Source organism: Alosa alosa, chromosome 6, assembly GCF_017589495.1.
Source record: "Alosa alosa isolate M-15738 ecotype Scorff River chromosome 6, AALO_Geno_1.1, whole genome shotgun sequence".
Taxonomy (NCBI): domain Eukaryota; kingdom Metazoa; phylum Chordata; class Actinopteri; order Clupeiformes; family Clupeidae; genus Alosa; species Alosa alosa.
The window spans coordinates 36,063,337-36,078,223 of NC_063194.1; the positions used below are offsets into that span (position 1 = coordinate 36,063,337).

The 14,887-nt window shown below is 43.7% G+C and overlaps 2 protein-coding genes across 2 annotated transcripts in view; one reads left to right on the forward strand and one right to left on the reverse strand.

Moving 5' to 3' along the window:
- usp22 (ubiquitin specific peptidase 22) overlaps positions 1–2,704 on the reverse strand; it is a 15,966-nt gene extending 13,262 nt beyond the window's left edge. The window contains exons 1-3 of the mRNA XM_048245544.1: positions 1,829–2,704; positions 1,221–1,353; positions 254–514 (exon numbers count right to left, since the gene is read on the reverse strand). Coding sequence (XP_048101501.1) covers positions 254–514; positions 1,221–1,353; positions 1,829–1,948 — 514 coding nt within the window. The 5' untranslated portion in view covers positions 1,949–2,704. The remainder of the gene's footprint in view (positions 1–253; positions 515–1,220; positions 1,354–1,828) is intronic.
- Positions 2,705–2,947: 243 nt separating this feature from the next.
- The window catches only part of LOC125295961 (breast cancer type 1 susceptibility protein homolog), a 50,134-nt gene continuing 38,194 nt past the window's right edge, over positions 2,948–14,887 (forward strand). The window contains exons 1-6 of the mRNA XM_048245545.1: positions 2,948–3,048; positions 8,964–9,074; positions 11,724–11,777; positions 12,259–12,339; positions 13,908–13,996; positions 14,357–14,393. Coding sequence (XP_048101502.1) covers positions 8,995–9,074; positions 11,724–11,777; positions 12,259–12,339; positions 13,908–13,996; positions 14,357–14,393 — 341 coding nt within the window. The 5' untranslated portion in view covers positions 2,948–3,048; positions 8,964–8,994. The remainder of the gene's footprint in view (positions 3,049–8,963; positions 9,075–11,723; positions 11,778–12,258; positions 12,340–13,907; positions 13,997–14,356; positions 14,394–14,887) is intronic.

Below are 14,887 nucleotides of genomic sequence, written 5' to 3' on the forward strand. Positions count from 1 at the left end.
AACACACAGTGAACACACAGTGAGGTGAAGCACACACTAATCCCCGGCGCCAGTGAGCTGCCTGCAACAACAGCAGCTTTCGGGGGGGAGCAGTGAGGGGTTAGGTGCCTTGCTCAAGGGCACTTCAGCCCTTGAAGGTCGGGTTCGAACCGGCAACCCTCCGGTTACAAGTCCGAAGCGCTAACCAGTAGGCCACGGCTGCCCCTCCAATGTAAATATGTGTGTGTGTGTGTGTGTGTGTGTGTGTGTGTCCATTCAGGAGATGACAGTGGTAAGAAGGCCAACAACCCAAACCACTGCAGCTGCATCATCGACCAAATCTTCACCGGTGGCCTGCAGTCCAACGTCACTTGCCAAGTAGTGTGTGTGTGTGTGTAAATGTGTGTGTGAGTGAGTTTACCCTGTAGTTTCCAGGCTTTCCTCTGCTCCTCCCGAGCGATCAGCTCCATGTCTTTATCATAGACGTAGTCTTGGCACAGGAAGCAGTAAACCCCTCCGTGCACTAGATCCAGCGCTGGGGAGAGAGAAGCTGTTATGCCACCTGTGAGGGCTTCTGCACACACACACACACTCACACACACACACACACAGTCCCTTCCTCTCTCTCATACACATACACACACACACTGTCCCTTCCTCTCTCTCACACACATATGCCACCTGTGAGGACTAATCTGTTATAATCTGTTATGCCACCTGTGAGGACTAATCTGTTATGCCACCTGTGAGGACTAATCTGTTATAATCTGTTATGCCACCTGTGAGGGCTAATCTGTTATAATCTGTTATGCCACCTGTGAGGGCTAATCTGTTATGTCACCTGTGAGGGCTAATCTGTTATGCCACCTGTGAGGGCTAATCTGTTATAATCTATTATGCCACCTGTGATGACTAATCTGTTATGCCACCTGTGAGGGCTGCTGCACACAGTGGGGGACGGGCAGACTTTACAAACTGATTTGCAATAACAAATGTTGTTTAAAAGGGTTAGGGTACGGTGTGCTAACACTATGGAGTAAAACAACCTGAGATTGACCTATGGGATACTACTATGGTTGATAATGGTTCAGCTAGCAGTTGCATTAGCATCAAAATGGTTTATAGTGCGTTGCACAGCCTTATCAAAATAAATAGCTATTTTCAAACCATTGTGTCCTTGGCTTTAGCATGCTTGTGGATGTGGATGTGTGTGTGAGTGTGCACGTCTGTGTATATGTTACCCAGGTGATGTCTCTTGGCTTTGGCGTGCTCGTGGATGTGTTTCTTGGAGAAGCAGCCGAAGAAAACGCAGTTGAGGCAAGAGTGCAGCCGGTTCAGATGGACCCCACACATGTGACACACACACGACTTGGCCTGGACACACACGTACACACACACACACACAGCGGAGGAGAGAGAAGACAGGTTAGCCTTGAAGCTGGAAGCATCACTGCAGCCAAACAGCACTGTTATCATCTCTACATTTAGCAAACACGTTTGTCCAAAGCGATTTACAGGAAAAGAAGATTCAAACATCGGTGCAGAGGAGGAGACCTTCGCTGGGAATTAATACTGCACCAGTCACTACACACACACACACACACACACACACACACACACACACACACACACACAATGCCTGCCACCTGCCCCTCTACCCGCCACAGCACCGAGTCCCGCACCGCTGAACCGGGCAGAACTGTCAGAACCGGTGAGAGGGCTGCGGCGAATCCGGCGATCAGTCTAAACGCAGCAGGACTAGCCCCGTAGCAGCGCACAGTGTGTGTGTGTGTGCCTGCCTGCGGTAGCACTCATGTCATGATGCGTTTGGCATGGCTCGAGTTGTTACCTTTCGCTTCCTGGTCTCGGGCGTCCCGCTCCACACAAAACATTGGTAGATCACGCGCAGGTTGTGCCTCCAGTTGTCCACCTTAAACCCGCTCACGTGCGAGCACCCCGCCGGACTCATGACGGAAGCGGCATCCAGTTCTAGACGTTTAGCGACCGAACGTCGAGTCGAGCAGAACCACGGAGCTACTCCCGGATCGTTCTGTCTCGGCTGGCTGTGCGTGTAGCCACGGGCCGAGGGAGGATGTGTTCGGCACACATCAAGGCAATCCTCCGATCGGCTACTGTCCCAGTGATACGAATCCCCTGCAGAACACGCGCATTAAAACAGCAGACCCCCCACCCCCTCTGTACACCTCAGTGATATGTATGTCCAATTCGACTACTTTAATGGACGGTAATGGAATTCAACAGAGTACCCTGGGCAACGCAATCCGTACAAAAATCGGGTTCTCATAGGCCAAAATAGCCTAGTTCTTCTAATCGGTTGGATTTCATTTCTGGCGTTTCCTGTTGACGTCCCACCTACTATCCGAAATACTGTGTTGTGGTTGGTAGCGAAAGGAGCCTCTCTTAATTGAAAGCTATCATCAACCAGGCAAAGACTAGCCATTGGCTACAAGAGAAACGTCGGAAGAGAGCGCGAGAGCTTTCATTCCAATTTGTCAATCAGCCTCAGAGAAACGCTGGCGCGTTTGCAAAACACTAGCAACATGTATTTTAATTAAATTAATCAAATTAATAAGGACATTTATTTCCCAGCGTAATACACGTTATTCATATGTCACGCAGTTTGGGCTCTGAGATTTAAGATCCAACCAACTCTTTGGACGCATGGGGCTGCTGCAGAGACCAACTTGTTTACAATCCGACCCGTGTGAAGCGCTGCTTTGACACGTCACTTCCGATGTTGACAAGAAATAAACACTAAAACTAGTGCCCACAATGTATTGTTTAGCTAATCTTATTCCTTTTCGCCAAGTACATTTTTGTACTAAGCCTTATTAAAAATGCTCTGCCTTCACACAATACATTTTCGTTAGACATTTCCGGTGTCTCTGAAGGCGTCTCCTAGCAAAAGGCGGTGTTATGGTCACGTGACAAAATAGTTGCGGGAAAACCGAAAAAGCTTCTTCGTCTTCCGATTTCAACTGTTGTGCTACTGTATGATTTGCCATTAGTCTTGTATACAGTCCTCTCTGGTAACTGAAAAGTTGGAAGGTACGTTTAATTAAAGACTACTTCATCATTGTTGTATGGCTGCGCAGTCTTTTTGACGCGCATTATTGACCTCAGTTTAGTTGGCTAACGTTAACGTTTCCTTGTCCGTGCACGATTGCGTTAGGTAACATTGGGTTTGGTAACATTCGTAACGCCATAGAAACAATTCAAGTCGCAATCAAAAGGAATAATAATTGTTAGAATTTAATATATAATTGTGTGAATGTATTTGACTTTGTTTGGATGGATGTCTATGTCTATATCTGCTACCATACCATACTTTCTGTGTATGGTATGACTCAACTTGCATATAGATCTACCCTAGATAACGTTATAGGTTATGGTATACCAAACTCACCTATCGATAAGTTACAGTTAGCCGACTCTTGACAGCTAGTTAGCCTTCTCACATTTAAACTAAATCAGACTGCCGTCCTGAACGTAACTGTGTACTATCTGAAGTAAGAAAATAAACGTCATGAACGGATGAAACTCAAGGGAGGTCAGTTAAAGGTAGAATTTAATTTAGGTATTAGATGACAACCTGCGACGTCAACTGAAACGTCTCCACAGTCTTGTCTGATTATCATTTCTGTGAAAAGTTGACTCCTCCTAAGCACCCACTGTGTTATGCGGTTCAGTTGTGCAGTTGGGTCCTGACTCGACTCTCCAGTAAACAGCTCTTTAGTCTCCCCTTTAATTAAAAAACGATGGTTATGCTGTCAGCGATAGAAACTGAGTTTTCCATCTATTGGTGGGACTCCTGCCAAACAGTGAGATCAGAGTCCAGTTCCTGTTTTCACTACTTAGGCGCTCGCTCTCTGTCTGTCAGAGCAGCTGCGTGTCTGTTGGCGTAGCCGCGTGCCTGCCTGCCTGCCTGTCTGTCCATCAACTGTCAGGTATCATTATCAGAGAGGGTTAAAGCGGAGCTAGTAATCAAGGATCTTTGTCATTATGATTGGCAGGTGAAGACACCACACACTATCATGATATTTGGGCATCAATGCAATACGGCACGTTAAATATTTGTACCGTATTAGGTTATGTTTGTAGCCCTACGTGTTCTAGCGCGTAAAAAAGCGCTCATTAGGCTGTTTCATAGAGAGCCTATATTGTGATGTTGAGAGATGCGAGATAAAAAATAAAGTACATTATTATACGGCTCTTCGCAATGCAAGTAGAATGCTCCATTGACTTGAATGGGAAGTTAATGGCAACGGAGTTTGTGCTTGGAACTTAATTCAAAAGTGAAAGCAGACGGTTGATCAGCTGTGTTCTAAAGAATATTTGATTCAAGTTCAGCGTGTGTTGCGAACTATTTGTTTCTCAGCAAAAGCCACGACGAAACGGTAACAAATAAGTGTAAAGAGACATATCATGGAGTTTATTTTTTCGTTTTGGCAAGTAGCCATATAATAAGCGGGATAATGTATAGAACGCTGGTCATTATGGGAAAATAAGTCCCTTCAGGGCGAAACAAGACCCCTCCGCTTATAGGTTTAGTCAGATTTGTTTTTTCTTTTTTTCTTTTTTTTCTTTTTCGCATGCCCAAATTTCCGTCAATGATTCCCGGGACACTGAAAGACCGGGGTACACGAAACTTGGTGGGCATGTAACCCCACATGGATAGCATGGAACCATCGTTTTTCGTTTTGATCTGTAGCCCCCGGACTGGACCCCGAAGGAGGGAGGGGGGCAGACACAGTTTTCTGTGAATATCTCGAAAACCGTAGGGTTTAGGAGGACCATTTTTTTTTGTATGTTGATCTCAAGGGGCAATGTCAACCCATTCCATAACCACTCATTTCATGTATAGCGCCACCTAGTTAAACAAAAAAAGTAAAAATGAGGTGTTGTAATTGAAGGTATCTGTGACCTAACATAGTCAAAACTGCACTAAATTGGAAGTGTAGGATCATTATGACACCCTCTGTATGCATGCCAAGTTTTGTGGAATTCCGTTCATGGGGGCCACACAATAAATTAATTTATGTTACTATACACCAACTGGCCTGTAGGTGGCGGAGACAGTTTTCTGTGAATATCTCGAGAACCGTAGGGCCTAGGAGGTCCACCTTTTTTATGTATGTTGGTCTTAAGGGGGCATGTCAACCCATCCCATTACCACTAATTTCATGTATAGCCACCTAGTTAAAAATTAAACAGCAAAAATTAGGTGTTTTCATCACAATATCTCTGGCTGACAAGGTCAAAACTGCACGAAATTAAAAGTGTAGGATCATTATGACACCCTCGAATGCATGCCAAGTTTTGTGTACTTTCGTTCATGGGGGGCCTTACAATAAAATAATGTATGTGTACATTTAGTGGCGATACACCAACAAGGATTCCCGGGACACTGAAAGACCGGGTACACAAAACTTGGTGGGCATGTACCCCCACATGGATAGCATGGAACCGTCATTCTTCGTTTTGATCTGGAGCCCCAGCTGGACTGGACCCCCCGAAAGGAGGGTAGGGCAGACACAGTTTCTCTGTGAATGTCTTGAGAACTGTAGGGCCTAGGATGACCAATTTTTTCCATATGTTTGCCTCCAGGGGTCATGTTAACCCATTCCATGTGCACACATGTGCATAAACAGATACACATGCACACACATACATTTACAGTAATCATACGTATGACACATACTCACACAGTAGACATATGTACGCATGCATGCACATGCACAAACACACATACGCAGGCAAACACACAAGCACGCACATACACACACACACACACACACACACCCACAAACATAAACATAAATTTGTACGCACACATGCACACAATTCAAGAATTTTTCCCGTCATCTACTCCCTGAATTTTTGGTCATTGATACCCGGGACACCGAACCACCGGGGTACATGAAATTTGGTGGGTATGTAGCCCCACTAGACTTTTACGGAAAAATTTAATTTCGTCCCCGGGGAACATTACTGCAGCGAACATCTAATAAGGATAGGACGATGTTCGAATGAAATGTAATTCCCATTTCTTCTTGAAGCCGAAATAAATCTGAGGATGTTTATCGGACATGCTTGGTTTTTACTGCAGGTACGTTAATCTTGTAATATCAATAAGGACCTAGGTAATGTTACCGTTAGCGTTGGTTGAGTGATGGAGGCATTTGATTGATTGCATTTGTAGAAAACTATAAATGCGGTTATACCAAGCAAATGTATAGCAGCACTGTTTGTATCTTCGACTGTCATTTTTTGCCGTGCTACAAAATCATTCTGTGGAATGGAAGATTTACCAACGTTACACGGTCTGATACAGTTTTGCCTATACATGCGTGAGACTGAGGCGCCTGTTTATTTTGTTTTAAGTCGTGCAGGGTGTGAGAGGGGAATCGATGTGCTTTGATTATAGCTTGGTAGTTGTAGTCTGTGAAATTAAAAAGCACGTGTGTGTGAAGTATCCAAACAATGACACCTTCATTTCATTATGGCTGCTTTAGCAACACACCTTAAGCTACTGTGTAGTGCGTCCCATTTAGAAGTGGCTGCTTCATTCGCGCTTTCCTTGACTCATGGAGCTGCGTGAATGTTATTACAACTTTTCGCCCGCGATATGACAGTTTAAGTCCGCTTGATACTGTAAAGTAAGCCATTGGTTTCAAAGGAGATTTTATTTGTGTAAGCCAGCATAGCCTATTGACAATTTATGTTGTAAATAGGCCTACCTTATAATCCTACTGTAGCTTAGGGAAGCTAACAGCTTTCTATTAGGATCTAGTTTGTTAGTTACCGTTTTGTCATAACTCCCTGAGTTAACTCCATTTAGAATAGCCAGAGCGTGTATATCTCAATCGGAAAATTAAACAATATCGGGTGCCTATGGACTAGGCTGGGTGAACCCAGCCTGATCTGCCCGCCATTTATTTTTTGATTTCTTAAAAGATTGAGCTTGGTCTGATGAAAGCCAGACTAGCCATGGACCTCAGTTAAACAATGCAAGGGAACATGAATCAGCCTATATTTGCACGAACAATAGCGGACAAAAGCTCTTCAACTTTGGCCCGTTAAAATGTGTATGAACAGTCTAGCGGCGCATTTCATCAAGGCCCATTTGGACATGTCAGTTATTTGCACCACTGGTTAGATGTAAAACAGCATTTCGTTTCAGACTAGGCTACTGTTACTTAATTTGTGCATTAACAATAACGTTTTCAGACTACTGTTACTTAATTTGTGCATTGACAATAAAAGTATTACATGAACTAAAGATGACTAAAATCTTATGTAGAAGAAGAAACATTCACAAAAAATCCATCCATCCAAAATGACCTTTGTTTTTGATAGCTGTTGAAAAGCGGCATGGAACTGACAGAGATGTTTTTGTTTATAAATACATAAAAATAAATAAATAAATAAATAACATTATGCTGATACCTTTTGCTTTTCCCAAATACAATGTAGCCTACAGGTGTAAGTGACCTTTCATCAATCCAGTTGCAATGGATGAACTGTGATGAACTGCCCTACTTGTGATTGTTTAGAGATTTTAAAGGTTTTATAACAGTGCTACATCTTCTTTGGCTATTCTACAATCTATTCACCTTTTCAGCTACTTTCTGTGCAGCCGCACACACACACTCAGGCATGGCAAACAAGCATACACAAAAGTTTCACAAGTGGGGGATGGAGTAAAATATGGAGACAAATTGAAGTGTGATTTATTTTCGCGGAACGGATGTACAGGACTGAGTGGCGGTCATATTTTGTACCGCTATGCGGTACATCTAGTTTTCCCCATAATGACCGGCGTTCTATACATTATCCCTTACTTAATTGGAATGATTTTAGCTCGTGTGTTTTATCGCGGGCACGGGTCGGGTAACGGGCCAAATATTAACGGGTCTGGGCGGGTGCAGATTTAATTTTGATATGATCACGGGTGACGGGTCGGATCTGCTGCGGAACTGAGCGGGCGCGGGCGGGTAACGGTGACGGGTCGGATCTGCTGCGGAACTGAGCGGGCGCGGGCGGGTAACGGTGACTGGTCGGATCTGCTGCGGAACTGAGCGGGCGCGGGAGGGTCTCCTAAAACGCACGCGTGCAGGACTCTGCCGCAAACTAGCCCAAGTGGTCCGTGAGCTGACGTGGTAAAATATAATATAGATGAGTTGTTTGCAATATTGAACCAACTTGAATGTGAATCCAAACAGTTCTGCAACACTGCCTATGTAAACTACGCCATTTAAATAATATGAATCCTCTGACACAATAAGCAAGGTGCAAAGACGATAAGCAAGGTTGTTCCGTGAGTAGGTCTTGTGTAATATACTGTACTAAGTACAGTAGGTCTACTGTTGTTTTTTTTAGCTAGGTAGTCCGTGAGTTTTAGCAACACAATTTAGAAATGTGGTGACGTGTTCAGACACTCCTCTCTCTATTTTTAAGTGTGAGCTGTAAAGCCTGATTGTAGAAAATTTTGAGTTGTAATTGTACTGAACCTTAATCTGTGTTTCAAATGACGTTGTATTGGGCCCTTGAATTCGAGGGGAATTTCGTCTGAATTGTCCTGGACTCTGACTTGCTTTTCCCATGTCCACTCTGACAAAGAAGAACGATGCCATCTTGTGGACATCTTGTGGACTGCAGAAGCACGTGTATCAGATCAAAAAAGATTAAGATCATGACTTAAAAAAGAAAAAAAGTAATAATAATAAACAACATTAAACTTAGAGCCACTGTGTTGATGAAACACTGTTCCGATGTCCACCTACTGACTGGTTGGTGAATCCTGCCGTCATAGTAACTTGGTGACTGTCTCACTTTAGCAGCATGCTGGCTGGACGTCTGGGTCATTACTGAATGATTAGGGAGAACGCTGTCTAGCAGCAGAGGCTGTAGTGGATACCCTGCTGTCATGGTAACTGTATCCTTACCCCCTGCTGTCATAGTAACATTGTAGCTGATCCCCCTGCTGTGTCCATGGTGATGGCCGCCCCCCAAGCAGAAGAAGTGAAGCAGCGTATCTCTGCCATCTGGGAGAACCTGCAGTGCCCCATATGGTGAGTATCTAGAACCTGCCCTGCCCCATATGGTGAGTATCTAGAACCTGCCCTGCCCCATATACTGAGTACCTAGAACCTGCAGTGCCCCATATGGTGAGTATCTAGAACCTGCAGTGCCTCATATACTGAGTATCTAGAACCTGCAGATAGTGATGGGATCGGGCCAATACTGGGCCCATATACTCGTACTCGTACTCGTACTTCTAACGGCACTGTCAATTGACTGTTTTGTTATTCCTCCGTGCCGGAGGATAGTAGTCGTTGCCAGAGGCATTATGTTTTCGGGTTGTCTGTTCGTCTTTATCTCGCACATGTGATATCTCAAGAACGCCACGACTAGCTTTAAATGTGGTATGCATATTCAATTGCCACCATTTGGAGAAATACATTCATTTTCCACCTCCCCTTGAGTTAAACTGTTGAGTTTTACCTTTCTCCAGTTCATCCAGCCGTTCTCTGAGTCTGGCGATACCACTTTTAGCTCCAGCCTAGCATAGATCATTGAATCAGATTAGACCATTAGCATCTCGCCCGCTAGCTTCACACTTAGAGGTGACTAAGATTTCCGGTAATTTTCCTATTTAAAACTTGTCTCTTCTCAAGTTAGAAAGTGTAATAAGACTAACAGAAAATGAAACGTGTCGATTTTCTAGGCTGATTTGACATGGAACTATACTCTCATTCCGGCGCAATAAACAAGGAACTTTGCGAACGTACCAAGGGCGCAGCAGCATAATGATATCACGCAGTCCCCGTAGGCTTCCAGCAACAAGTTTGAGCTGCAGCAGATTATTACGCCAGAATTGGAGTATAGTTCCATGTCTGCAGCAGATTATTACGCCAGAATGGGAGTATAGTTCCATGTCTGTTGCAGCAGGTTGTACAAGTAGATACAGATAAGACACAAGATACAGTCCGAGGAGTTGCAGCTTTATTCAGTTACCCGCAGTTGAAACTAAACATAAGTTTCTGTCACAAACTCTGATTTGGTCGCTATAGCTTTTCCCCAGCTTCAAGTCGTTTATCTGCGTTGAGCGTTTACTCCAGAGATATGAAACGATTCATACACTGTAGCTGGCCACTCACTTGCAATTCACAGACATCAGGGTCACTTAAAGGAGCCACACATAGGCCGAGACTACAGCTATTTTGTTGACTGCTGTACCATTGAGGACTATGATGAGTTCTGTCCATCATTGGTGGTAGGTAAAATTACTGCAATTAATTTATGCTTATTAAATGCTGTCCAATTCACTTTTCACAATTTGTTTTCAAGAATAATATTATCGGTTATTGTATCGGTATCGGCCACAATAGACCGATAAATATTGGTTATCATTATCGGCCCTTAAATTCCATATCGGTGCACCTCTGGGCACATCCCTATAATGTATATATTACATACCGTACCTCACCACACAAATGTACGTCGACCCAAAATGACTCGCAAGCCAATGGAGAGTTGCTAGACGACCCTGGCTAGGGTGCGTTATTTTTTCTAGGCTAGTTATTTGTCATTTGACTGGAGTGTGTGTGTGTGTGTGTGCAGGAGCGTGCGGTCCATATGGGCAGGTGGGGCAGCGAACTACCTGAAGCATCCTCCACAAAAAATAGTTCCTCAGTAAATCATTGCTCCAAGTCTACTTTTACTAATGTGATTGTCACATTAATTATCTATAGTTTCTGTAGGCTTTCCAACTATTTTTGGTCTATTGACGTCAACTTTTGGAGAATGGTGGCGATTCTCGTTGAGTTTAATGTGTTATGCAATGTTGGGGCGGGCACCTCGACGATCGCATTCCTCAAAATTTTTATCGTATAACCCTGGCGGCTTCAATAAGGATTGCAATCCACGCTAAAAGACGCCTGTATGGTCGTAAAGTAGTCTGCCCCATGGTCATATTCTAGAACTGCTCAAATGATTCCGCCAGTAGGCCTATCGTTTCATTTCAAGATGCAGAAATGGCGAGTAGTGTTGCACCTGTTAACCGTGTTGAGTTTCTGTAAAAAAAAACAAAAACAATTTGAGAGGTTGAAATTAGAAGATAAGTTAGCTTACCCTGGTGTCTTCCTTGGTTTAGTAGCTAGTGGATTTAATAGCATATTTTGACAGCGCATAAACGAGAAGGCACTGTTCAAAGGTATGGCATATGCTAGGCTACTGCATTCAGAATGAGCTAGAAGCTATATCCTATAATATAGGCCTAGTTCTACAGCGAGTGGTCAGACAATTATCCATAACACCCAACTGTGTTGAGTTGCAGTTATAAAACCCAACTAGCCTAAAAATATTAGATATTTAGCAGGCCAGACAGAACACGAAAAAAATAGTTTTGTTTACCCATGCTTCACTGGTTTAACGTGATTAGAACGGTGCAACTTAACTGATGGGTTACTGATCTACAATTTTAATCCACTTACATTTCTGACTGTGACATGATTTAAGCATACAGCAAAGTCCTGTAAAATATGTAATTTTAATGTAGCACAAAATGATAGCCTATTAAAAAAAAGTCAGACTTTCTGCCCTACCAACATGTATGGTCACCGCACGCTAGTGTGTGTGTGTGTGTGTGTGTGTGTGTGTGTGTGTGTGTGTGTGTGTGTGTGTGTGTCTCAGCATCTCCTGACATTTTGTCTCCACAGTTTGGATCTGATGAGCGTGCCTGTGACTACAAAATGTGATCACCAGTTCTGCAAGTAAGCCCTGTGTGTGTGAGTGTGTGTATATTCACTTACCCAGAGGGGCTGAGATGCATAGTTCTCCATGGCTCTCTCTATATCCTCTTTAGTTCCCCCTCATAGTTCTCCATGGCTCACTCTATATCTTCTTTAGTTCCCCCTCATAGTTCTCCATAACTCTCTCTCTGTCCTCTTTAGTTCCCCCTCATAGTTCTCCATAGCTCTCTCTCTATCCTCTTTAGTTCCCCCTCATAGTTCTCCATAGCTCTCTCTCTATATCCTCTTTAGTTCCCCTCATAGTTCTCCATGGCTCTCTATCCTCTTTAGTTCCCCCTCATAGTTCTTCTCTTGTTATCCGTCTGTGTTCTCCTCCTGTTGTTTCACATCTAGGTTCTTCTCTTTTGTTCCACAGCTGGGTTCTACTGTTTCCCTCCTGGTTCTCCTGTTGTTTTTGTGTGTGTTCTCTTCTCAGTGTTCTCTGTTTGTTCCTGTTGTTCAGGTTCTGCATGCAGAACCTGCTGGACAGAGGTAGACGGCAGGAGACCAACTGCCCGGTCTGCAAAACCAAAGTCACAAAACGGTGAGATACCTGATAGTTGCAAACGTGAAGTTATTGGAATGGAAATAAATGGAACCACCTTCAACATGTTTTGGAATGGAAATAAATGGAACCACCTTCAACATGTTTTGAAGACATTTTGTTTCAAGTGTGCAACACATGTAGTCGGTTAGTTAAGGTAGGCTCAGCAAAACGTTAGCGAAGTTACCTTTGACAAGGCTGGCGGCTAGCATTATTATCATCAAGAGGTGTGCTGACTCGTAGGGCTACCTCCGGATTGTTTTGCATTGAGATGCTACCTCAGACGAGAACTGCTACAGTAGGCAACGGAAATTCCTTACTGCAGATTCAGAAATAGTAGATTGATGCTCCTGTCAACAGTATTGGTCTGGGTGTTCTTTTTAAAACATTGGCTAAATGTTTCATTCAAAGCAGTGCTTTCTGGTCTGCCTGCTTCAGTCACGATAGCCAGACTGCACTGGGTCAAATGTCACTATGAAATGCGATTAATGAGCGAAGACAGCTGAAATCAGTCACAGCTGTATAACTAAGAATGTGCATATATTGTAAACAACCTAACTGTTGTGAAAACGCCCTCGAAACTGTGCGAAGTTCTGCAAACTCGTCTTTGTTCTCCTCCTATGCAACTGCTGCTGCGTTTGTTTAGCTGTTTGCTGCGGATTTTTAAATGGTTCTGCTGCTTCTGCATAGATCAACCTACCCTCAAAGATTCGCTCTGATTGGATTTCTTCCCCAACTTGTCCCACAAAAAGAGTAGTTCTGATTGGATCTCTTCTCCATTCGTCCCTCCCTAACATTTTCGTCTCATTTTTATTCGTTGACTAAAGTGTCAGTTATATTTTGTCATAGTCTTCGTCATCATATCTGACTTTTTTTATTTAGTTTTCGTCCGTGAAAAAGGTTTGTTGGCGAATATTTTTCGTCATATTTTTCGTCAATTTAACACAGGCACAGGTCTGTGCTGGTATGTAATGTCTGTGCTGATATATAACGTCTGTGCTGGTATATAACGTCTGTGCTGGTATGTAACGTCTGTCTGTGCTGGTATGTAACGTCTGTGCTGGTATGTAACGTCTGTCTGTGCTGGTATGTAACGTCTGTCTGTGCTGGTATGTAACGTCTGTGCTGGTATGTAACGTCTGTCTGTGCTGGTATGTAACGTCTGTCTGTGCTGGTATGTGACGTCTGTTGGTATATAACGTCTGTGCTGGTATGTGACGTCTGTGCTGGTATGTGACGTCTGTGCTGGTATGTGACGTCTGTGCTGGTATGTGATGTCTGTGCTGGTATGTGACGTCTGTGCTGGTATGTAACGTCTGCTGGCATGTGACGTCTGTGCTGGCATGTGACGTCTGTGCTTGCATGTGACGTCTGTGCTGGTATGTGATGTCTGTGCTGTTATGTAACGTCTGCTGGTATGTGAAGGTATGTAACGTCTGCTGGTATGTGATGTCTGCTGGTAGGTGACGTCTGTGCTGGTATGTAACGTCTGTGCTGGTATGTAACGTCTGTGCTGGTATGTAACGACTGTGCTGGTATGTAATGTCTGTGCTGATTTCCTGTTGCAGGAGTGTTCAGGAGAGTTCTGCGTTTCAGAAGTTGGTTGCCGGGCTACAGCAGCTGGTGGAGGCCTATGAGTTTGACACCAGCACGAGCTGTGAGTGTGACAACATGTCTGGCCTGCTGAAAATGTCATGACGTTCAGTATATTCACTGAAAGTTTGGAAATGTAATTTTGTAGTACATAGGTCTATTGAAGTCAAAAGTTGTTGTGCTCTTTGTTTTATACATTTCTACAACTTGATGCAGTTTCCACTTAAAGCATAAATAGTCTGTTAGAAGAGGAAAGGAAAAGTTATTTTGTTTTCATTCAGTAATTTGCTCCAGGCCTTAAAGTAAAATACACAGTTTTTGTACACATATGGATGTGTGTGTATGTGTGCGTGTGTGCATATTGGCACTTTTGCACTGGTTGTGTGTGTGTGTCCCTGATTGTGTGTGTCCTCCCCCCTTCCAGATTTCACTGGTTTGGCCAAGAGCAGGAGACCTGGCAGGTGAGGACATCAGCGGACTAAACCAATCAGTGGGGGGCACGGGGGGGGGGGTGGGACATCAGCGGACTAAACCAATCAGTGGATAGCACGGGGTGGGGAGGGTCATCAGTACCTAGCTGTTGTGGTACATGTGTTCATATTTACTGTAATGTCTTAGTTGGGTATATTATACTGTAGTTGCCTATGGGTATCTTATAGTTACCTATGGGTATATTATAGTTGCCTATGGGTATGTTATAGTCACCTATGGGTATCTTATAGTTGCCTATGGGTATCTTATAGTTGCCTATGAGTATCATATAGTGATGGGCAAATGAAGCTACTGTAAGGTGAACCACTAAACCAGAGCAGTGTGAAGCTAGCAACACTAATGAAAAAATCCAATATGGCTGCCACATGTAGATTTTTCAACATAAAAGTCCTTACCCAAACCAGTATATGTAACCAAAAATATTGGTTTGCTAAGGACTTTTATGTTGAAAAATGTATGAGGG